This window comes from Schistocerca nitens, chromosome 10, assembly GCF_023898315.1.
Source record: "Schistocerca nitens isolate TAMUIC-IGC-003100 chromosome 10, iqSchNite1.1, whole genome shotgun sequence".
NCBI classification, from domain to species: Eukaryota; Metazoa; Arthropoda; class Insecta; order Orthoptera; family Acrididae; genus Schistocerca; species Schistocerca nitens.
Genome location: NC_064623.1, coordinates 130326696 through 130350282, shown reverse-complemented (window position 1 = coordinate 130350282; position 23587 = coordinate 130326696). Strand labels below are relative to the sequence as shown.

Below are 23587 nucleotides of genomic sequence, written 5' to 3'. Positions count from 1 at the left end.
AGAACTGACTTAACCGCTCCCCACATCCCCTCAATTGTGTTAGTGCAAGCCCCAGTATCATAATTCTTAAACTCTAGACTGTGGTTCACTACTAAATGATTAAATCCCCTCTCACCCAACCCCCTATATGAAGAAAACGCATCTGAAACTACTGTGGACCCCGGCTCTACATACTCCTCAATTAACCCCACTAATTCAGGCTTCGACCTCCCCTCCACAATCCTAAAAACACATTCAGTACCCCCACCCCCCTGAACAACAGCCCCCCACACCCAAAGACCAGCCACAGACATCCCCCTCCCATACTTCCTTTTACCAAACTGCGACTCATCCACCTCCACAAGCACCCCATGCCCACCCAACTTACCCCTGTACTTAATAAATTCGGAACACACCTCGCGGCAAAAGGAATACCAGTCTAAAACAGTCCTCTCACTCACACCAGTCTCAAACGCGCAAAAACTCTGTCCGCAACTGTAACAAAAATAATACGTAATAAGCACAATCTCACGCATGGCCAATCTAGACTTCTCGAACCAGGTACCACGCCTTACAGAACGCCATATGCCATCTTTCCGGCAACACCACATGTATCCGTCCCTGGTCCAAGAGTCCGGAACTTTAACCAATTTCATAGGTTCACGGCACACACCGCACTTCACGACCTCGGCAATTAAGCCAAATAGCTGAAGAAATTTAATCAGCTCTAAAGCTGTCTCCCCCATCATAGCCCTCAACCGAGAACTATTAATCCGGTCTTTCATATCCATTCCTGAACAAAAAACCACAACCGAATACACTTAATAACAAACTCACCCGACGTACAGCAATGAGCATTAAATTAACCATTAACTCACTATTAGAAATTCCGCTTCAAATCCAACACCTGAGCAACAGAAAACTGACCCCACCACACGAAACAAACGAAACAAACGAAAACCATGAACACACCACCAGAGAGCACGACAAAGAAAAACAAGACATCTACAAACACGCCACAATCGCAAATCAAACTCCGCGCCGTAATGACGTCACACACCACAACACGCTTACGTCACGGGTCAAAGCCGACGGGTAAGATCGGACGCTTCTGTTGACCCATATATGGCTATAGCTGTAAATTAATTGCCATATACTTACAGACATGTCATAACTGATGGTTTTTTAATCTCTTGGAATTTTGCAAAATGAAGTAAGAATTATTATTTAAAATACGTTGTTCAATGTCTCACCGAAAATTAATGTTCTTTCTTTCTCTGCAGGCAATTGACTGTCCCTGCTGTAATTTACCAGAATGGCTGGAGATCTTTGAGCGGTACAGTATGCTTTTCCTATATATTCTATACAAGTTCTTAGTTAATGATTTTTTCGGTACTCATTTATTCTTAGTGTAGGTTGCGCTTTAAATGTGTTACCTGTTCTTGAGTCCAACCAACAGTACTGTACCCCTGATTTGATGTGTGATATAACGTGGCATGTGACGTCTACATGCATAAGCAGAACAGTCCATTTAGCTGTACTTGTTTATGTAGTAAATGACGTGGTTCAAGTTCCTTTTGTGGGCTCCTGCAAGTATCTGTAGTTCGTTATAGATGGCTAGATGTCTATTGTTTGTCTTTACAGAATCATTTAAATCTTCTTAAAAGGGGGAGGGGAGTGTGTCTGTTGTTCATGAAGTTTGATATAAGCACATACATTTATTTGAGATGTTTGCTACATTTGTCGTCATTTTGCTGTTCTCCTACCACCAGTGAAAACATTCTTTACCTTTTTTGTTTTTGAGGATGTTGTTGTGACACAGTGTACTGAAACCATAGTTGTGGATTAGGTTGGGTGAATTATCAGTTGACCTATTTTGCTCTTTTCCTCTTTTAGTGGAGACAATGTCATCTAGTCTGAGGTCTAGACTATGTGGGGGGGTTGCTTGAGTTGATATTCCAGATCCAAACAATGGAATGAATAATAATATTATTACCTGTAATGTTATTTATTTGTAGTGTCATTTGTGTAAGCGATTGGCTTGTATGTGGAATGAGTCACAACTTACTGTCAGTACTGGTGTATAAATAACTGTAATATTGAGATGCTATGAGTCTGATGAGTAGTGTATAGAAACAGTAGGATATTCAGCAGTATTTTTTTGTTTGCCACAGACAGTCGATAGGAATATTTCATAGTGTGTAGAATTTGAACATCAATTTTTTTATTGTACTGGGAAAGTACAGATCTTTTCATACTGTAAAGTGCTATTGGGCAGTACTTCGTTAAATTAGCCTTTAGCGAGTATGTTTATTTCTTATGTCTTTGGTACAATCTGGCATGTGAGATGTTTGCATCTTGCCCCAGAATATTGTGCTGTAACATATTTGATGAAACAGGCTGACATCAAGATGCTGCAGCTAGCAAAATGGGGGATCACTGTGCTAAGACAATTTGTGTCTGGAGAACATTAAGTTACTGGATGTTAATAGTGGAATATTATTTTAGTGTAACATACATAGGAACCGTTACCACTTAAGTCATTTTAGGTGGTAATAGAATTTTTTCATTTCAGATTTTTACACTCTGTGTCAAAATCTAAATTACTCTGCGACCAAGCCACCCCAAATCTGTGTTGGTCTGTCAACTCAAATGGATCCACTTGTGGAATGAAGGTACAGTGTCGTATTTTTGCTTTGGGAGTTTGTTTGTGCTGTGAAATGGTGAATTTATATTTGTCTGCTTTCATTCTCCATCTGTTAGTTACAGTTTTCCATATTTTGTGTGTTGTCTTTCTGTAGTATATTAATGCAGTATTGGTTGTGCTGTTGAACGTCGGTGCAGTTAATCTGAGTGTGACTATTGTTAAGGCAGAGTATTAGTGTTTTTGCTGATACTGAGCTTTGCTTATTGTCAATGTTCCATATTTCATATAGACATCACTGTACATTGTGGACCTGGTGCACTAATTCACAATCTGCACTGACTTTTTGGATAAAATGAAAAACCAAAGCATTGATATTGTGGTAGTGCGTTCATAGATTCTGCTCAGGATGGAAAACTGCATCCCTGCTTCTCAGTTCATCCCAGTATTTTACCATGAGTTGCTTATGTTGTGTATGAAGTAGGAGCTTTGAAAGTTTCCTCCAATCCATGTGATGCACAAAAATAATTAATTTTCCTATATCCCAGAACTTAATTATGCCGAGCATGCCAGGTTTAAGCATTTACCTTAAGCTTGAAAATAAATTTTTGGGGGTGGGGATTGTTCCTTGAGGGAAGACAATATTTTTCTCGTTCATCCGAACGTGGTCTAGCGAAATTTAACCATCAGGAATTTCATTTTCCATAATACCACATATTGTTCATGTATATGCCTGAAGTGAAGTGCAGTTGGTCTGTAGTTTTTGGCGTCCACATTTACACGACTCCACGAACTACTAACACACATTCTGTATGTGAAATGTTCAGATTGTCTGCTGTCTCATTTAATGTTCATGTATGAATAAAACATGGTGGAGCTGTTGAATAGTTCATAAACAGTGACACTCTGTATGTTGGGCAATTTTATATGAGTCGACAGAAGCGTCCGATTCCACGCATCGGCTTTGACCCGTGATGTAAGGGTGTTGTCGTGTGTGACATCATGTCGGCGCGGAGTTTGGTTTGAGTGTGGCTGTCTCCAGTTCTGTTTTATCTTATTTACTTTTCTGATCTGTTCATTCTATCTCGTGAGATTTATTTTTTTAATTTAAAAACACTTATTACTTATTTTAATTATGTTTCCTCCAATTTCTGTTTTAGTTTATTATATTTATCTTTCTGATCTGTTCGTTCTATCCCGTGAGATTTTTTTTTTAAAGACAAAAAACACTAATCAGCTACTGAAGCATCTTTATCTTCTATGGGTTGCAGGGGTTATGACCCCTGGGGAGGTGGGTGGGTATTGATGCATGGCTGTCTTCACTTACACGTTGTAGCTACGCAAGGCGTCTAAATTTGTTTATATTTAGTTTGTCCCCCCCACCCCCCCGCCACCCAAAACACCCCATTTCCCGCACTTGTCCCGTTAGTGTCATTAAGCTTCTTGTGGAAAGTGTGTGTGTTTGTTTTTGTTTCCGCCATATTTGTGACGTCATGGGTCAAAGCAGACGGGTGGGATCGGACGCTTCCGTGTTTCCTTTTATATGCATGACAGGGTGGTAACGGCATAAGTGGCAGTGATACAAGGGCATAAGCTGCACTTGCAACAAGGCAGTTACATGGATAACAGTAATTGCAGTTGCAGGGACTAGATGCTGCTTACGCCTGCAGTGCCATGGCTCGAATCTGCACGGTCCACCCAAACTTTAGAAAATTTTCCTTTTATCTTCACACTTCATTAGAGCTACCTTCCCATAGCTAATGTAGTGCTGTAGAAAATTGCATAAAGCTTTAATATGTAATGAGATTTCTGACTTGCCAGCAGAACTTTCATGTATATTCGTGTTACTTCAGTTTAATGCATGTACTTTTTAATTGCTCACTAAATCTTAAGAACTGCAGCTGCATGCTACCACTTCTTAAACTGGGATATCCTTAAACTGAGTTGTCAGTTTTTACTACAAAATTTCTCTTTCTATTGCTGCACTGAAAAAAATCTGCTTTTGCTTTTGCAGTGTGCAGACCAGCCCATCTTCTCTACAGAGCAGGCTAGAAGCCATACGTCCAGGATGTACTGCAGAGGGCTTGGTGGAAGTCAGGTATGGTTTGTGTAATAGACTGGTTTATTAAGCTTATTTCTGATGCTTTGTTTCATGTTTGCCTGATAGGCAGTGCTAATTATATTATGTGGCAATATCAAGTTATTTTCATTATGAGATAACTATTAATGAAGCACTGAAAAATAAGAAAAGCTTCGTTATTATGGGTAAGTTTTTTTCTATGGCTACAGTGAGTGATATGTATACTTGGATAAGAAAACCTGTTTCTACTCATGGAGGTAATTATTTAGTGTTTGTGTATTGTTCAGTCACTTGTGAAACTGAGTTCTTAGCTGCGGAGTATACAGTCAGAACTCTTCAGTTCCGAAACAAGTGCTTCATTGTCCCACTGTTAAATTGCCACTTACGACCTCCAGGTATTAAGTGCTGTACTGTGAGGAAGGCATTGTTCACTGTATTCTACTTGCACTGGATTCTGGGAAGTTGGTATCTTCTAGTGGTCTACTTCATCTGTGCAACAACAATATTACATTAGGAGAACTGTTATCAAATGCTACTTAGGGTGTTTGGATAAAAAGGCAGGAAACATTCAACACTAGCTTCTCTTGTCAAAGATACTGATTTTAGCTCTAGCTCCTGATAATTTACTTTCGTCAGTGATATGCAAAAATGAAGATTGGTACAACAAATGTAACATAATTACCTTTGTGATTAGTCTGTTAGGGTATATTTAGAAAATTGTAGCTTTGTGTAGTACCAGTAGTGTCGAGGTGCGGCATGCCGGCCAGTCTGTGGATGGTTTTTAAGGTGGTTTTCCATTTGCCTCGGCGAATGCGGGCTGGTTCCCCTTATTCCGCCTCAGATACACTGTGTCGGAGATTGCTGCGCAAACACTTCCTCCACGTACGCGTAGATTGCTGCCCACTCTGTTCACCAAATCAGTTATGTGAACAGAAAATAATATCGCTCCTGTCACACATTCCTCGAGCACGTCTGACGACGAACTTGTCTCTGACGAACACTCGCTGTTGAAGACAACATACTTGATTCCATTACTTAAGAAGTCTTCGAGCCATTCATGCCGACTGTCCTGACACATTGCCTGGCCCAGGCCGCATCCATTCCCAAATGATTACACATTTGTCAGAGAATTACCAGTGCCACCTCCTCGCGGCATCTGGAGCGATGACGAATTCCTGTCGCAGTACTGGGAAAGAACTATCGTTCCAGTGCTACGGATCATGATTTAAAGGTTTGTATGCAGAGGTGTTGGAAAGTTGACATAGAACATTTAGCCACAGAGTCACTATTATTCAAGACTAACATGGTGTAGCATTTATCTGCAAGAAGTAAGATAAGGCTTTGATTGCTTTTTGGGTTATGGATAGTTCCGTATTTGATAATATTGTCGTCCTCATCGAACCTTGATGTCTTTGCTACATCCGCCGCATCAGGTTCCTGTGCAGCGGCAGACACCTGCTTTTGATCCAGGCGATGTTGTATACTATCGCAACTATCGAGGTTCACGGCGTTGGCTCGCAGGGCGCATTATTCGCTGCCTCGGCCGTGCCATAAGGGTTTACATTTTTATAATCTTGTGGTAGGTTTGATTTTGGATATTGCAGTAGATGGGACTGTCTTTCAGAAGAGGATTTGTAATTGGTGCCTTGGCCATGTGTGAAGGGCACTGAAAACAATTGAAGTTGGCTGTACAAAGCTACTTACCTGTTTTACATGCTCAGTTAATGTGGGTATACATTTGTTGTTTAGGTGTAAAAAAATCCTTTCTGATGCTTCTCAATTTGTTAGTTTTCAAAACTGAGCATACAATTGAGCATCCAGATGACCTGACATTCATGATGTATGGTATGCCCTTGTTTAAATGAATTTAAAATGGTTTTTATTCACTTTTCATTGGCATTTGTTGATGTACTAGGTATCTGCTAGGGGCCAACCTGTGTGGTGTGGTGTGTAGGTCAGTTCTCTCACCCCCTCATCTTCCCTTAGGTTCTGAAAAGCAGAGGGAAGACATTGGGGTAGCCTGACCTGGCTGTGATTCTAAGCTCACACTGTTGGCACAGTATTATTTCTGTTAAAGTGCTGTTTGGGTAACATTGGATGAAGTAATGACATTCAAACCCACACCTGTCCTTCAGAGTATTCATGTGGCAATACTGTGCTTAATTTGTGCTGTTTCTGGCATGGTTTTGCAATTTTAGTGCTACACAGTAACCAGCATTTGCTTGTCTTTATTGCGTGGAAGTGTCTGCAAAGAGAGCAGTATATATATATATATATATGAACCATGAACCATGAACCATGAACCATGAACCATGAACCATGGACCTTGCCGTTGGTGGGGAGGCTTGCGTGCCTCAGCGATACAGATGGCCGTACCGTAGGTGCAACCACAACGGAGGGGTATCTGTTGAGAGGCCAGACAAACATGTGGTTCCTGAAGAGGGGCAGCAGCCTTTTCAGTAGTTGCAGGGGCAACAGTCTGGATGATTGACTGATCTGGCCTTGTAACATTAACCAAAACGGCCTTGCTGTGCTGGTACTGCGAACGGCTGAAAGCAAGGGGAAACTACAGCTGTAATTTTTCCCGAGGACATGCAGCTCTACTGTATGATTAAATGATGATGGCGTCCTCTTGGGTAAAATATTCCGGAGGTAAAATAGTCCCCCATTCGGATCTCCGGGCGGGGACTACTCAAGAGGACGTCGTTATCAGGAGAAAGAAAACTGGCGTTCTACGGATCGGAGCGTGGAATGTCAGATCACTTAATCGGGCAGGTAGGTTAGAAAATTTAAAAAGGGAAATGGATAGGTTAAAGTTAGATATAGTGGGAATTAGTGAAGTTCGGTGGCAGGAGGAACAAGACTTTTGGTCAGGTGATTACAGGGTTATAAATACAAAATCAAATAGGGGTATTGCAGGAGTAGGTTTAATAATGAATAAAAAAATAGGAGTGCGGGTTAGCTACTACAAACAGCATAGTGAACGCATTATTGTGGCCAAGATAGACACAAAGCCCATGCCTACTACAGTAGTACAAGTTTATATGCCAACTAGCTCTGCAGATGATGAAGAAATAGATGAAATGTATGACGAGATAAAAGAAACTATTCAGGTAGTGAAGGGAGACGAAAATTTAATAGTCATGGGTGACTGGAATTCGTCAGTAGGAAAAGGGAGAGAAGGAAACATAGTAGGTGAATATGGATTGGGGGGAAGGAATGAAAGAGGAAGCCGCCTTGTAGAATTTTGCACAGAGCATAACTTAATCATAGCTAACACTTGGTTCAAGAATCATGAAAGGAGGCTGTATACATGGAAGAAGCCAGGAGATACTGACAGGTTTCAGATAGATTATATAATGGTAAGACAGAGATTTAGGAACCAGGTTTTAAATTGTAAGACATTTCCAGGGGCAGATGTGGATTCTGACCACAATCTATTGGTTATGAACTGCAGATTGAAACTGAAGAAACTGCAAAAACGTGGGAATTTAAGGAGATGGGACCTGGATAAACTGAAAGAACCAGAGGTTGTAGAGAGTTTCAGGGAGAGCATAAGGGAACAATTGACAGGAATGGGGGAAAGAAATACAGTAGAAGAAGAATGGGTAGCTCTGAGGGATGAAGTGGTGAAGGCAGCAGACGATCAAGTAGGTAAAAAGACGAGGGCTAATAGAAATCCTTGGGTAACAGAAGAAATATTGAATTTAATTGATGAAAGGAGAAAATATAAAAATACAGTAAATGAAGCAGGCAAAAAGGAATACAAACGTCTCAAAAATGAGATCGACAGGAAGTGCAAAATGGCTAAGCAGGGATGGCTAGAGGACAAATGTAAGGATGTAGAGGCTTGTCTCACTAGGGGTAAGATAGATACTGCCTACAGGAAAATTAAAGAGACCTTTGGAGAGAAGAGAACCACTTGTATGAATATCAAGAGCTCAGATGGAAACCCAGTTCTAAGCAAAGAAGGGAAGGTAGAAAGGTGGAAGGAGTATATAGAGGGTTTATACAAGGGAGATGTACTTGAGGACAATATTATGGAAATGGAAGAGGATGTAGATGAAGACGAAATGGGAGATAAGATACTGCGTGAAGAGTTTGACAGAGCACTGAAAGACCTGAGTCGAAACAAGGCCCCGGGAGTAGACAACATTCCACTAGAACTACTGATGGCCTCGGGAGAGCCAGTCATGACAAAACTCTACCATCTGGTGAGCACGATGTATGAGACAGGCGAAATACCCTCAGACTTCAAGAAGAATATAATAATTCCAATCCCAAAGAAAGCAGGTGTTGACAGATGTGAAAATTACCGAACTATCAGTTTAATAAGTCACAGCTGCAAAATACTAACGCGAATTCTTTACAGACGAATGGAAAAACTGGTAGAAGCGGACCTCGGGGAAGATCAGTTTGGATTCCGTAGAAATGTTGGAACACGTGAGACAATACTAACCTTACGACTTATCTTAGAAGAAAGATTAAGGAAAGGCAAACCTACGTTTCTAGCATTTGTAGACTTAGAGAAAGCTTTTGACAATGTTGACTGGAATACTCTCTTTCAAATTCTGAAGGTGGCAGGGGTAAAATACAGGGAGCGAAAGGCTATTTACAATTTGTACAGAAACCAGATGGCAGTTATAAGAGTCGAGGGGCATGAAAGGGAAGCAGTGGTTGGGAAAGGAGTGAGACAGGGTTGTAGCCTCTCCCCGATGTTATTCAATCTGTATATTGAGCAAGCAGTAAAGGAAACAAAAGAAAAATTCGGAGTAGGTATTAAAATTCATGGAGAAGAAGTAAAAACTTTGAGGTTCGCCGATGACATTGTAATTCTGTCAGAGACAGCAAAGGACTTGGAAGAGCAGTTGAACGGAATGGACAGTGTCTTGAAAGGAGGATATAGGATGAACATCAACAAAAGCAAAACGAGGATAATGGAATGTAGTCAAATTAAGTCGGGTGATGCTGAGGGAATTAGATTAGGAAATGAGACACTTAAAGTAGTAAAGGAGTTTTGCTATTTAGGGAGTAAAATAACCGATGATGGTCGAAGTAGAGAGGATATAAAATGTAGACTGGCAATGGCAAGGAAAGCGTTTCTCAAGAAGAGAAATTTGTTAACATCGAGTATAGATTTAGGTGTCAGGAAGTCGTTTCTGAAAGTATTTGTATGGAGTGTAGCCATGTATGGAAGTGAGACATGGACGATAACTAGTTTGGACAAGAAGAGAATAGAAGCTTTCGAAATGTGGTGCTACAGAAGAATGCTGAAGATAAGGTGGGTAGATCACGTAACTAATGAGGAGGTATTGAATAGGATTGGAGAGAAGAGAAGTTTGTGGCACAACTTGACTAGAAGAAGGGATCGGTTGGTAGGACATGTTTTGAGGCATCAAGGGATCACAAATTTAGCATTGGAGGGCAGCGTGGAGGGTAAAAATCGTAGAGGGAGACCAAGAGATCAATACACTAAGCAGATTCAGAAGGATGTAGGTTGCAGTAGGTACTGGGAGATGAAGAAGCTTGCACAGGATAGAGTAGCATGGAGAGCTGCATCAAACCAGTCTCAGGACTGAAGACCACAACAACATATATATATATATATATATATATATATATATATATATATATATATATATATATATATATAATCATGAGTGACAGGTGAGGTATGAGTGGCGGCAACTTGAAATTAGCGGAGATTGAGGCCTGGTGGATAACGGGAAGAGAGGATATATTGAAGAGCAAGTTCCCATCTCCGGAGTTCGGATAGGTTGGTGTTAGTGGGAAGTATCCAGATAACCCGGATGATGTAACACTGTGCCAAGATGTGCTGGCCGTGCACCAAGGCATGCTTAGCCACAGGGTGGTCCTCATTACCAACAAACACTGTCTGCCTGTGTCCATTAATGCGAATGGACAGTTTGTTGCTGGTCATTCCCACATAGAATGCGTCACAGTGTAGGCAGGCCAGTTGGTAGATCACGTGGGTGCTTTCACACGTGGCTCTGCCTTTGATCGTGTAAACCTTCCGGGTTACAGGACTGGAGTAGGTGGTGGTGGGAGGGTTCATGGGACAGGTTTTACACCGGGCGCGATTACAAGGGTAGGAGCCAGAGGGTAGGGAAGGTGGTTTGGGGATTTCATAGGGATGAACCATTACACAAACAACCTGACAACAGCTTTCGCATCCCGCAACTACCCTCCCGACCTTGTACAGAAGCAAATAACCAGAGCCATTTCCTCATCCTCTCAAACCCAGAACCTCCCACAGAAGAACCACAAAAGTGCCCCACTTGTGACAGGATACTTTCCAGGACTGGATCAGACTCTGAATGTGGCTCTCCAGCAGGGATACGACTTCCTCAAATCCTGCCCTGAAATGAGATCCATCCTTCATGAAATCCTCCCCACTCCACCAAGAGTGTCTTTCTGCCGTCCTCCTAACCTTCGTAACCTCTTAGTTCATCCCTATGAAATCCCCAAACCACCTTCCCTACCCTCTGGCTCCTACCCTTGTAATCGTGCCCGGTGTAAAACCTGTCCCATGCACCCTCCCACCACCACCTACTCCAGTCCTGTAACCCGGAAGGTGTACACGATCAAAGGCAGAGCCACGTGTGAAAGCACCCACGTGATCTACCAACTGGACTCCCTACACTGTGATGCATTCTATGTGGGAATGACCAGCAACAAACTGTCCATTCGCATGAATGGACACAGCCAGACAGTGTTTGTTGGTAATGAGGACCACCCTGTGGCAAAGCATGCCTTGGTGCACTGCCAGCACATCTTGGCACAGTGTTACACTGTCCCGGTTATCTGGATACTTCCCACTAACACCAACCTATCCGAACTGCGGAGATGGGAACTTGCTCTTCAATATATCCTCTCTTCCCGTTATCCACCAGGCCTCAATCTCCGCTAATTTCAAGTTGCCGCCACTCATACCTCACCTGTCATTCAACAACATCTTTGCCTCTGCACTTCCGCCTCGACTGACATCTCTGTCCAACCTCTTTGCCTCTGTATGTGTCTTCTTGTGTGTGTGTGTGTGTGTGTGTGTGTGTGTGTGTGTGTGTGTGTGTGTGTGTGTTTCCCCCTAAGGTAAGTCTTTCCACTCCCGGGATTGGAATGACTCCTTACCCTCTCCCTTAAAACCCAAATTCTTTCGTCTTTCCCTCTCCTTCCCTCTTTCCTGATGAGGAAACAGTTTGTTGCGAATGCTTAAATTTTGCGTGTATGTTTGTGTTTGTTTGTGTGTCTATCGACCTGCCAGTGCTTTCGTTTGGTAAGTCACATCATCTTTTTATATAATAGAAGGAAACATTCCACGTGGGAAAAATATATCTAAAAACAAAGATGATGTGACTTACCAAATGAAAGTGCTGGCAGGTCGACAGACACACAAACAAACATAAACATACACACAAAATTCAAGCTTTCGCAACAAACTGTTGCCTCATCAGGAAAGAGGGAAGGAGAGGGAAAGACGAAAGGATGTGGGTTTTAAGGGAGAGGGTAAGGAGTCATTCCAGTCCCGGGAGCGGAACGACTTACCTTAGGGGGGAAAAAAGGACGGGTATACACTCGCGCGCACACACACACACATCCATCCACACATATACAGACACAAGCAGACATATTTAAAGACAAAGTCAACTAAATCACCTAAAGCCTGCAATATCACTTGAGTGGAAGAATCCAGATGGAACTGAGCAAATAATACCACAGCAAGAGAAAATTACAGTACCAGAAATCAACCACAATGTTGTCAAGAGGACAGTAACGAACAATGGAGTAGGAAGGTCAGTTTGCAGGAACAGGATATTCAAAAGTCCAGAAACACATTGTGCTCCTAGAAGATCCTCAAGACCAATAAAACCCAGAGTTCAAAGTGACATGTTTTTGTGGGAAAGTAAAGCAACTAACAAATTCCCAGGACTGGATAAAAACAACTGACCAAGCCAGCTAGTTAAAACAACAGAAGCTGTTGCATCAACTGCAGACTCTTCAGCATCACTTAATCAAATGTGGTGGAGTATAAAACTCCAGTTACTGCAACACCAGGCAGCTTGGCAACTCCTCAGACTGTACGGAGCAAGAAGGCACCTCAACAGCTACCTTGACAACTAGACAGACAGAAGCCAGGTTGGGTAGTAGATCGAGAAATGCAAGATCGCCAAAGAACAGGAACACTTTTAGTGCCTGGATCCAGAACTTATGTAAGTGAACCAACTCAGTGCATTTTAAAGGAAGATAATCAGAGTGACGAGTTAAAAATACCACTAAGGCTCATGCACCTCAACATACATTACCTTAGAAATAAGCTTAATATATTACAGGTTTTTGTAAGTGAACAGTCACCTCATATAGTAGTGTTAACTGAGCATGGATTAAAATGTGATGAAATTATTTACTGTAAACTAGAGGGCTACTCCTTAGCAAATAGTTATTGTAGACAGCAACATAAGGGTGGTGGTGTGGCAGTTTACATTAGTGAGAATCTCGAGTACAAGAAAATAAACTATCTAGACCAGTACAACAAAGAAGGCTTGATTGAAGTGACAGGCATTGAAGTCCACACCAAAGAGTGTAGAGAGGTTATGAGAAAAAGTTATTGGGATTTACCATCCACCAAAGGCTGATGTAGTTAGCTTCATAGACATATTTAGTAGAGTAGTGGGACGTTGTGGTCCCAGTGACCTAACTATACTTGGTGATCTGAATATTGAGGCAAAATCTTCCAGTTTGTGTATTATGAGGTTAATAGATACTCTTAACTCACAATCTCATAAATGTAGTAAATAGTGATACCAGGGTAACAAAGTCCACATCTAGCAGAATTGATTACGTTATACTATGTAAACATATTAAAGACAGTGTTAGGTGCTGGAATATGGATTTTCACTACTCTGACCACAAATGCCAGCTTGTAGAGTATGTAAACACAAGCATCCCAAAAATGACAAAAGTTATCGAAAATAAAAGAATCCTAAAAGAGGGTAACATCCTTGCCCTAAGAAATAAATTAGCTATAGAGGACTGAGATCTGGTTTACCAGACTGAAGGATCTGAAAAATGGGCCAAATTCTATGATACTATGCTAAGACACTTTGACAGATGCTGCCCTGTTAAGAAAATACAAAGAGTGTTCACCCATAACCAAAGTGCAAAAACCAACAGACTGATACTTCCAGCAAATATGATAAAACTCGGGCAAAACATCCAGGACCTGGATGTGTTACACAAGTCAACAAACCTGCAGGTTTTTAAGGCCAAGTACAACGAAGCCAAGAAAATCTTTAAGAAAGAGCTTTCAAATGTAAGAAAACAGATATACAGCAGTGAAATAGCTCAATCAGACAATATAGCCAAGACCTCATGGAGAATTGTAAATCAATTTCGCAAAGCCACACCGAAGCCAGAAACTGAAATTTTAATTATAAGACATGAAGGAAACACAATTAAAGATCCTAATGAAGTCTGCAATGTTTTCAATAAATACTTTATATCTGCAGCTGTTAGTCCAACTCTTTGTCTTTAAATATGTCAGCTTGTGTCTGTATATGTGTGGATGGATATGTGTGTGTGTGCGCGCGCGAGTGTATACCCGTCCTTTTTTCCCCCTAAGGTAAGTCTTTCCGCTCCCGGGATTGGAATGACTCCTTACCCTCTCCCTTAAAACCCACATCCTTTTGTCTTTCCCTCTCCTTCCCTCTTTCCTGAGGAGGCAACAGTTTGTTGCGAAAGCTTGAATTTTGTGTGTATGTTTGTGTGTCTATCGACATTCCAGCGCTTTCGTTTGGTAAGTCACATCATCTTTGTTTATATATATATATATATATATATATATATATATATATATATATATATTAGTTTAATATTAATATTCACTTAAAAAATATAAACACTTTTCAATCAAGAAATGTTTCAGTTTCACTTTGAATAAGTTCCCTTTGTGGCACCTTATGGAGCTCGGTAATCTGTTGTACCATAATTGACCACTAATGCATGGACTATGGTCTGTTGTTTTTAATTTTGTTCTTTGTCTATAGTAGCAGTCTTTATTTCTTGTATTATAGGCATGCATATCAGAGCACTTTGTTTTGATGTGTCAGAAAAAATATAATTAATTTGTAAAGATACAGTGAGTAGACTGTGAGGTATTTATGATGAACAAAGATTTCCCTGCATGAATCTCTACACCCTAATCCATGGATAATTCTGATTGCTCTTTTCTGTAGGGTTAATATTCTGTTCATATGTATGTTGGCAGCACAACCCCATATCTCTATCCCGTAATTAATCTGTGCAAAAATGGTTCCATAATAAATTGTTTTTAATGTGTGATGTGGAACTACTTTTGATAACTGGCTGATTAGATGTAATGAACTGCTGATTTTATTGCATAAAAATTTGATATGGTTTACCCATCTTAGATTTTCATCTAGGTGAATACCTAGAAATCTGCAGCCTTCTGAGTCCACTACTTCAATTCCACCTATGTTACTGATAGAGGTTTGGTGAGAGTTTGTAAGTTTAAATGGCAATAACTGAGATTTACTGATATTAACTTTCAAACCTTGATCTTGGAAACAAATAGTTATTTGCTGTAGTCCCTCAGTTGCTACCAACGTTAACTCATCATTTTGTTTACCAAGAAATAGCATTGAGGTATCGTCTGCATAGGTTACCAATTGGGAGTTGAAAGGTTGCTCTATATCATTTATGTACACTAGGAAAAGGAAAGGGCCCAAAATTGAGCCCTGGGGTACACCTTGTGTGACTGTCTCATATTTGGACTGGAAATTAATGATCTGGTTATTGATCTTGTAAGTCAGCTTTGTACACTGCGTGTGGTTAAATAAATATGTAGCCAGCAATTGCATGGATGCAGCATTTACATTGTATGACTCAAGTTTACTTAAAAGTAACTCCTGGTTTACCGAGTCAAAGGCTTTAGTAAGGTCTAGAAATATGCCAGTGGTTTGCATTCCTTGATCAAGGGCACCATACGTTTTGTGAAGAAATTCCATAATTGCTGTGATAGTACTATAATCTTTTCGGAATCCGTGTTGTGTCTCTGTTAGGAACTTATATTTCAAGACATAGTCACTAAGTTGTCAGCAGAACAACTTCAAATACTTTGCTGATGACAGGTACTAATGATATGGGCCTGAAATTTGAAACCGCTTCCTTGGCTCCTTTTATGCACTGGTTTAACTGTGCTCCATTTCAATGCATTTGGAAATGTATATTCTCTGATACTGCAGTTTACCAGGTGGGTGATTATTTTAACAAATTCCTTATTACATTTTTTAATCACGATACTACTCCAACCATCCCATCCAGATGAGAACTTATTCTTTAGGTTATTTATTATCCTGCCTATTTCTTCTTCACTTACTTGTTTGAATTCAAAAGGTGGCTCTTCAAAGGGGCAGAGCTTTACCTCACTACTCACAACTGATTGATTTACAATTCTCCATGAGGTCTTGGCTATATTGTCTGATTGAGCTATTTCACTGCTGTATATCTGTTTTCTTACATTTGAAAGCTCTTTCTTAAAGATTTTCTTGGCTTCGTTGTACCTGGCCTTAAAAACCTGCAGGTTTGTTGACTTGTGTAACACATCCAGGTCCTGGATGTTTTGCCCGAGTTTTATCATATTTGCTGGAAGTATCAGTCTGTTGGTTTTTGCACTTTGGTTATGGGTGAACACTCTTTGTATTTTCTTAACAGGGCAGCATCTGTCAAAGTGTCTTAGCATAGTATCATAGAATTTGGCCCATTTTTCAGATCCTTCAGTCTGGTAAACCAGATCTCAGTCCTCTATAGCTAATTTATTTCTTAGGGCAAGGATGTTACCCTCTTTTAGGATTCTTTTATTTTCGATAACTTTTGTCATTTTTGGGATGCTTGTGTTTACATACTCTACAAGCTGGCATTTGTGGTCAGAGTAGTGAAAATCCATATTCCAGCACCTAACACTGTCTTTAATATGTTTACATAGTATAACGTAATCAATTCTGCTAGATGTGGACTTTGTTACCCTGGTATCACTATTTACTACATTTATGAGATTGTGAGTTAAGAGTATCTATTAACCTCATATTACACAAACTGGAAGATTTTGCCTCAATATTCAGATCACCAAGTATAGTTAGGTCACTGGGACCACAACGTCCCACTACTCTACTAAATATGTCTATGAAGCTAACTACATCAGCCTTTGGTGGATGGTAAATCCCAATAACTTTTTCTCATAACCTCTCTACACTCTTTAGTGTGGACTTCAATGCCTGTCACTTCAATCAAGCCTTCTTTGTTGTACTGGTCTAGATAGTTTATTTTCTTGTACTCGAGATTCTCACTAATGTAAACTGCCACACCACCACCCTTATGTTGCTGTCTACAATAACTATTTGCTAAGGAGTAGCCCTCTAGTTCACAGTAAATAATTTCATCACATTTTAATCCATGCTCAGTTAACACTACTATATGAGGTGACTGTTCACTTACAAAAACCTGTAATATATTAAGCTTATTTCTAAGGTAATGTATGTTTAGGTGCATGAGCCTTAGTGGTATTTTTAACTGGTCACTCTGATTATCTTCCTTTAAAATGCACTGAGTTGGTTCACTTACATAAGTTCTGGATCCAGGCACTAAAAGTGTTCCTGTTCTTTGGCGATCTTGCATTTCTCAATCTACTACACAACCTGGCTTCTGTCTGTCTAGTTGTCAAGGTAATTGTTGAGGTGCCTTCTTGCTCCGTACAGTCTGAGGAGTTGCCGAGCTGCCTGGTGTTGCAGTAACTGGAGTTGTATACTCCACCACATTTGATTAAGTGATGCTGAAGAGTCTGCAGTTGATGCAACAGCTTCTGTTGTTTTAACTAGCTGGCTTGGTCAGTTGTTTTTACCCAGTCCTGGGAATTTGTTAGTTGCTTTACTTTCCCACAAAAACATGTCACTTTGAACTCTGGGTTTTATTGGTCTTGAGGATCTTCTAGGAGCACAATGTGTTTCTGGACTTTTGAATATCCTGTTCCTGCAAACTGACCTTCCTACTCCATTGTTCGTTACTGTCCTCTTGACAACATTGTGGTTGATTTCTGGTACTGTAATTTTCTCTTGCTGTGGTATTATTTGCTCAGTTCCATCTGGATCCTTCCACTCAAGTGATATTGCAGGCTTTAGTTGATTTTTTGGAGAGATGGCTGCAAGTAGAGTTCTGGCCATCTCTTCCTTGCCATTAGCATTTAGGTGTAGTCCGTGAGAAGTGTACCAGTCTCTGTTCTCAGGGACTGTTACAAACTGTTTTGGAAAGATTTCCCTATTTTGGCTATTTTCCTATTTGTTCGCCTGGTTTCATTGTTCACACAAGACCAGCTATCAGGATCATATCTATGGGGTATCCCTACTATGATTACATTTGTGTGCTGAAGCTTAATTAATGCTAATATTATAGCATTTAATGCCTTGTCTGCTTCTTTTTTGGCTACATCATTTGTGCCACCCCAGATTATAACTGTGTCATTCATTGTGAGATCTTGTAAGTTGTTACAGCTTTCAAGTATTGAAGTTAATGGTGCACCTGGTATAGCATTTACTTGGATTACGAAATTATTATGACTTTGATGCATTAAGTTAGCAGCAACTGATCGCCCATGGCTGTCTGCAGACACTGTTATTCTTTTTTTGTGTTTAGGTGAACTTTTTGTGTTAGTGCTGTGTCTGTTGTACGAATGTTTCTTGCTACTTATGCTGTTTTCTTGAACTATGAAGTTTTTATTTACCCCAGGGCGTTGTTGTTCACAATTTTCATCCTTTTGTAGCACATCAAACCTGTTCCTTGTCGTAATGTATAACGAGCGCTTGGCAGTTTTCACCTTACACTGCTTTGTAGGAAAATGGGTAGTATAGGGAAATTGAAAATAATAAACTGATACTGTGGTGTCACCGCCAGACACCACACTTGCTAGGTGGTAGCCTTTAAATCGGCCGCGGTCCATTAGTATGCATCGGACCCGCGTGTCGCCATTGTCAGTGATCGCAGACCGAGCGCCGCCACACGGCAGGTCTAGAGACGTCCTCGCACTCGCCCCAGTTGTACAGCCGACGTTCGTAGCTATGGTTCACTGACAAATCACGCTCTCATTTGCCGAGACGATAGTTAACATAGCCTTCAGCTACGTCATTTGCTACGACCTAGCAAGGCGCCATTACCAGTTATATTGAACTTATTATACTTTTGTATCATCAAGAGCGATGTACTCCAATTATGGATTAAAGTTAAGTATTACATCATCTACGTACTTCATTTGCAATTCTCAAGACATTGTCCTGTTCCAGACCTCACGCCAGTCTGCGTGTAATTAAACGTGTGCATTTCGGCCTCCTCTAGCAACACGGTGTTTGCACTTCTGCCAACACTACAGATACCATTTCACTGTTATTGTTTATTTTACAATAACTTGCGTTTATAAAAGATTTAACCCATCGTCTTTCCAAAACAAAAATTTAAGGCCAAATACTATGTTTGTAAAGCATTTGGTAGGGAGTGTAACATTCCACTCACCACAATATGTTCTAGGCTTCCCTTTACAATACTCAGACTGACATAATCTTCACTTTTCTCATTTCTTGGGCACACAGTTTCTGGTCGTATCATGGTGGGACATGACACAGGATTCATAGGTGTTCCATTAGTTGACATTTGATATGTTCTGGGAATTTGTTTTCTGAACCCTTTCAGCGGGAAAAGTTCCTTCATTGCATCTCTTAGAAGCCAGTTGTGCATTTGTAACCATTATATCTACAGTTATAAAAACAAAAAGGAACCAGTATTGCGATTAACCATGTATTGCAATTATATATTTCTCTTTTAGACATCTATGAAGATTGGCACATCCATGATATTCTTGTGCGTTCAGTGCATGTTGTTTTGGAATACTGAGCTTTTGTTTCTGGGATGAAATTCTACGTTATACTTTGACTGTGGGGGGGTACAGGGTCAAAATCAGTTCCTAGTACAACATACTTCTTACCATTCCATTTTGTGACAAAGATTTCCTTCTCTATCAAATTCAAGCTGAGAACCTCCCCTCCCCACGTTTCTTTTTCATTACCTTATCTGGTGATAAGGTTGACGTTATTGTTCTGCTTTCTGTTATGGTTGCACATGCACAGAAGCCTAGTCCCTACTGGTGGATGTGGTCATGACTAATAATTAGTGACAATGGACAACATATCCAAAAGTACTTTAGAACTCAGTAATAAATCCTCATTGTCATCATTCTGGTCCTTCCCAGTCTATAGTAAGATGTAAGGCCCATGGTTTGCATCCAAAGTGTGTGGATGTGAGTCTGATAAACTGCTTTATAAGATGTTTCCCATATTGAAATGTAATTCAGGTTTTAGTTAGAGATACCTATTACGAATCAAAGAATCTTTCACTGTTTGAACACAAAGGTCATCATCCTCAGACCAATAATTTCTTTTGCTGCATAATTTGATAGCCAGTAAAGATCGACAACACAACATATACAAGAATTTCATTAGGTACAACTGAAGAATGTATTTTGTTTTTACATTTCCCAACATATATTGAGTTTCCTCTCCAGTGATGCTTACTGTTGTTCAAACAGCTGTATGGTACTGCTCATTTACATCCAGATCTGCTTCTATTTCTTCATAAAATCAGATTCTGCTGCCTCTTCAACCATTCCCAAAATCTGGTGTGCCATGTGAAAGAAGTCTGGGAAGAACAAAATACAGAACATTTACCAAGGAAGTGTTGGCAGATGAGGACAGCAGGCTCTGATGCACTGGAACACAAAATACAATAAAGTATTTTGGCCTACACACACTACTACAGTATTGCTTATGCAGCAACCAGAAAGTAACGGTGATCTTACCATAGGTGCTGCCACACTAATAAAAATGGAAATAAGCAGCAGGTTCTGAGAAAGTCCACTGTTTTCAACAGTCTTGAACTGTATAACTGTAAGAGAGATATAACATAAGCACTCATTGTCAAAGGAAATCTCACCTTACCACAATGACGGCATTCTTTGTTGGAAGCACATAATCAAAGCTGATTTAATTTATAATTTAACAGATTAGTAGCGATAAAATGAATTGTTTGTAGTGTGCCTCCCAAATCCATAAGGGAGAAAATCTAATGCTGCATGAAATACATCCGTTCATGATTTTTTTCCACACTTACTCTATTTCACAGCAGATATCCAAAATTTTTTTTCAACCTTAGGTGCACCGTCTCAGAAGATTGCCATAGTACAGTGTTTGCCAGTTCAGCTTATTAAAATACTGGTGTAGTGAGAAAACCGTGAAGCATGCATACAGTTCCTACTTTCATTCTCACGTTTAATATGGGGTCACTTTTGTGAAACTTGAAAGCAGCTATGAGCACATTCAAACTGCAAAACAAAGGCAGTTAGAATCAAGTTCGGATGAAAAACTACTCTTGTGTAAAACTGAAAGATTTCTGGTATTCCTCTTTTACCATGTACCTACATTAAGGAAAATAAAAGTAGAAGGGAAGCACAGTATATTCAAAAAACGTATCACCACCACTTTGCCAGGCAAAGAAGAAAATTATACATCACTCACGTCAGATTTGCAGCATCGCTGCTTTCACACCATTCGAAAATATCTAATTTTATGAAATGTACAGTGGGCACGCATCATGAATGAGGTGTTATTTGCAGTATTAATGTACGCATAAACTGCTTTCACTTGTGTAAACTACTTACCGGTAGACTTTTCCAATGTCGTATGCATAAGCTGCTTTTGTAGAAAATCGGATCAAAATAGTACAATAGTGGTTTTTATGAGTACAAAACAGTCCTCAACTGGTCTTCATTTGTTTTGAATTGCAGTATTAAGGTAAACTGTTTTCCCTGAACAAATGGCCTGTTTTTGTGGCTGTTAGTTCTCTTAATCCTCGTGCTTATATCAGCAAACTTCATTTTATAGAGTCATCCAGTGTCTTATATGTTTATTATGTGAATTCAAGGAGAGAGGTGAGAAATGGGGGGCGGGGGGGGGGGGGGGGAGGAATATTGACATGTGCTGCATCAGGACTCTGCGCGGCATCAATGGTGATGAGTGAATATGAGTGCTGGCCTGGGATTCGAAGTTGGGAACCACAGCGCCACCCAGACACAATGTTTATTGCAGCTATCTTGGCACGCCTCTTCCTACCTTCTGCCACCTGTCTACAGTCCCTGTTCATTTCCTCCATGCTCATTACTTTCCGATTCCCGAAGGAGATCTCACACTGCATGTGGTTTATCTATTGCCCATTGAGGCAAATCAGTTTTGTGTGTGTGTGTGTGTGTGTGTGTGTGTGTGTGTGTGTGTGTGTGTTCTTCTGAACTTGTCTGAAGGAATGGTCACTGTGGATTTGTGTAATTTCATATTAGTCAATGTGCCACGCACTGAGCCTAGTGTGTTGTTGTCTGCCCACTCTTGATGTAGTTTCATTCCTGTTGTGACATTTGCTAACATGATGGTCATTTCTGTTGGTATGGGACTCCATCCACACAAAGGCATACATTAATGGCATATGCTTCAGCATAATCTAACTTTGTGGTTTGCACAATTGAGGGTGTTAATGAGGAATCATCCCACGTATGTAATGGTTTGTTTGTGTCCAATTTTGTGTGGACCTCAGCATAGATATTTTTCCAAATCATGGAATTGCTTGTGTAGACAAAAAATCAGCTGATTTTGGATAAAAGGAATTGTTAGATGCTGGTTAGCTTGAATGAATGATTTTACACGTGATGGATACCACAAAATATGGGTATGGCAAAAAGGCATTTCAATGCAGTTGTTCTTCAAGGTCCCCTTATCAAAGGTAATAGTTGAAGCCATGCTTCTCTGTTCAGGTATTGCTTAATGAAGTCCAAGAAATAATGACACAGCTGCATGCTCAGAAATGATTACAGCTATCTTATCAGCATAATGAATGGTGCAGGAAATGTCTGCATACAATCTGAAGTTGTATGTTTATATCCATGCATCGACCATGTATCTATTTTTATAACTACCTGTATCTGTCCAACTATTGAAATCCTATGGCATGTGAGACAATGGTGTGAATTGCTATTATATTTATGTTGACTTTGCTATCTTTGTTTCCCTATTACAGATTTAAGTAGTTGCTTGATTGTATGTTAAAATATGTTCATTTCACCATTTTTGGCTGTAATGATACTTCCTAATGTAACACAAATATTTCAATTGCAGTGCAAGAGAGACACAAAAATACTTCCTGAATCCAGAGGCCCCAATTTTCGTGAGGTACGGTATACTCATGTTTGATATAATTAAATCTCTTCTTGTCCACCTAATACTCATACTTGATGCTGTGCTAGTCTTCAAATGTAATTGTAGTGTGTCAACTGCCAAATAGAATTTTCTGTTGAAAATAGAATTTTCTGTCTCAAATTAATATCAGCAACTTTTATGTCTTTACAGTGCACTCAGCGAGACAGGTCCACATCCTGTGGACCTTTATCCCACATCCACCTTGAATCCATGGGCACCAGTGTTCCACAGGTAGAGTATAATTGTGTTCAATGCATCATTGATAGTTACTCGTCAAACAGTACCCCTATTCTTTCAGTAAAATAACTGAACCAGAAAGTGACATTTCAAGTTAGGCACTGATAATTCAGACATTGGGACTCAGGATGAGGTGTAAATGTGAAAGACCATTTTAACAAGCAACCCATATTTCAGAAGTGGGACACGAGATACAAAAGGAGACAGTTGTGACAGGCTAGTCAGTGACTGGCAGATGTGATTATATTGCTGATGTTGCAGCTTGCTGGGCCCATTTGA

The 23587-nt window shown here is 40.2% G+C and overlaps 1 protein-coding gene across 1 annotated transcript; it reads left to right on the top strand.

Annotated features, from left to right (window-relative positions):
• The first annotated feature begins 1104 nt into the window (after positions 1-1104).
• Positions 1105-23065, top strand: LOC126209930 (uncharacterized). The gene is made up of 5 exons (XM_049939048.1): positions 1105-1116; positions 1263-1315; positions 2555-2654; positions 4638-4721; positions 22991-23065. The coding sequence occupies exons 1-5, from the start codon at positions 1105-1107 to the stop codon at positions 23063-23065; spliced, it is 324 nt and encodes a 107-aa protein (XP_049795005.1).
• Positions 23066-23587: the final 522 nt, after the last annotated feature.

Coding starts and splice junctions, on each gene's coding strand:
- LOC126209930 (XM_049939048.1), top strand. Junction 1,316..2,554: donor TGGCTGGAGATCTTTGAGCG/GTACAGTATGCT, acceptor TTTTCATTTCAG/ATTTTTACACTCTGTGTCAA. Junction 4,722..22,990: donor GAGGGCTTGGTGGAAGTCAG/GTATGGTTTGTG, acceptor TTTCAATTGCAG/TGCAAGAGAGACACAAAAAT.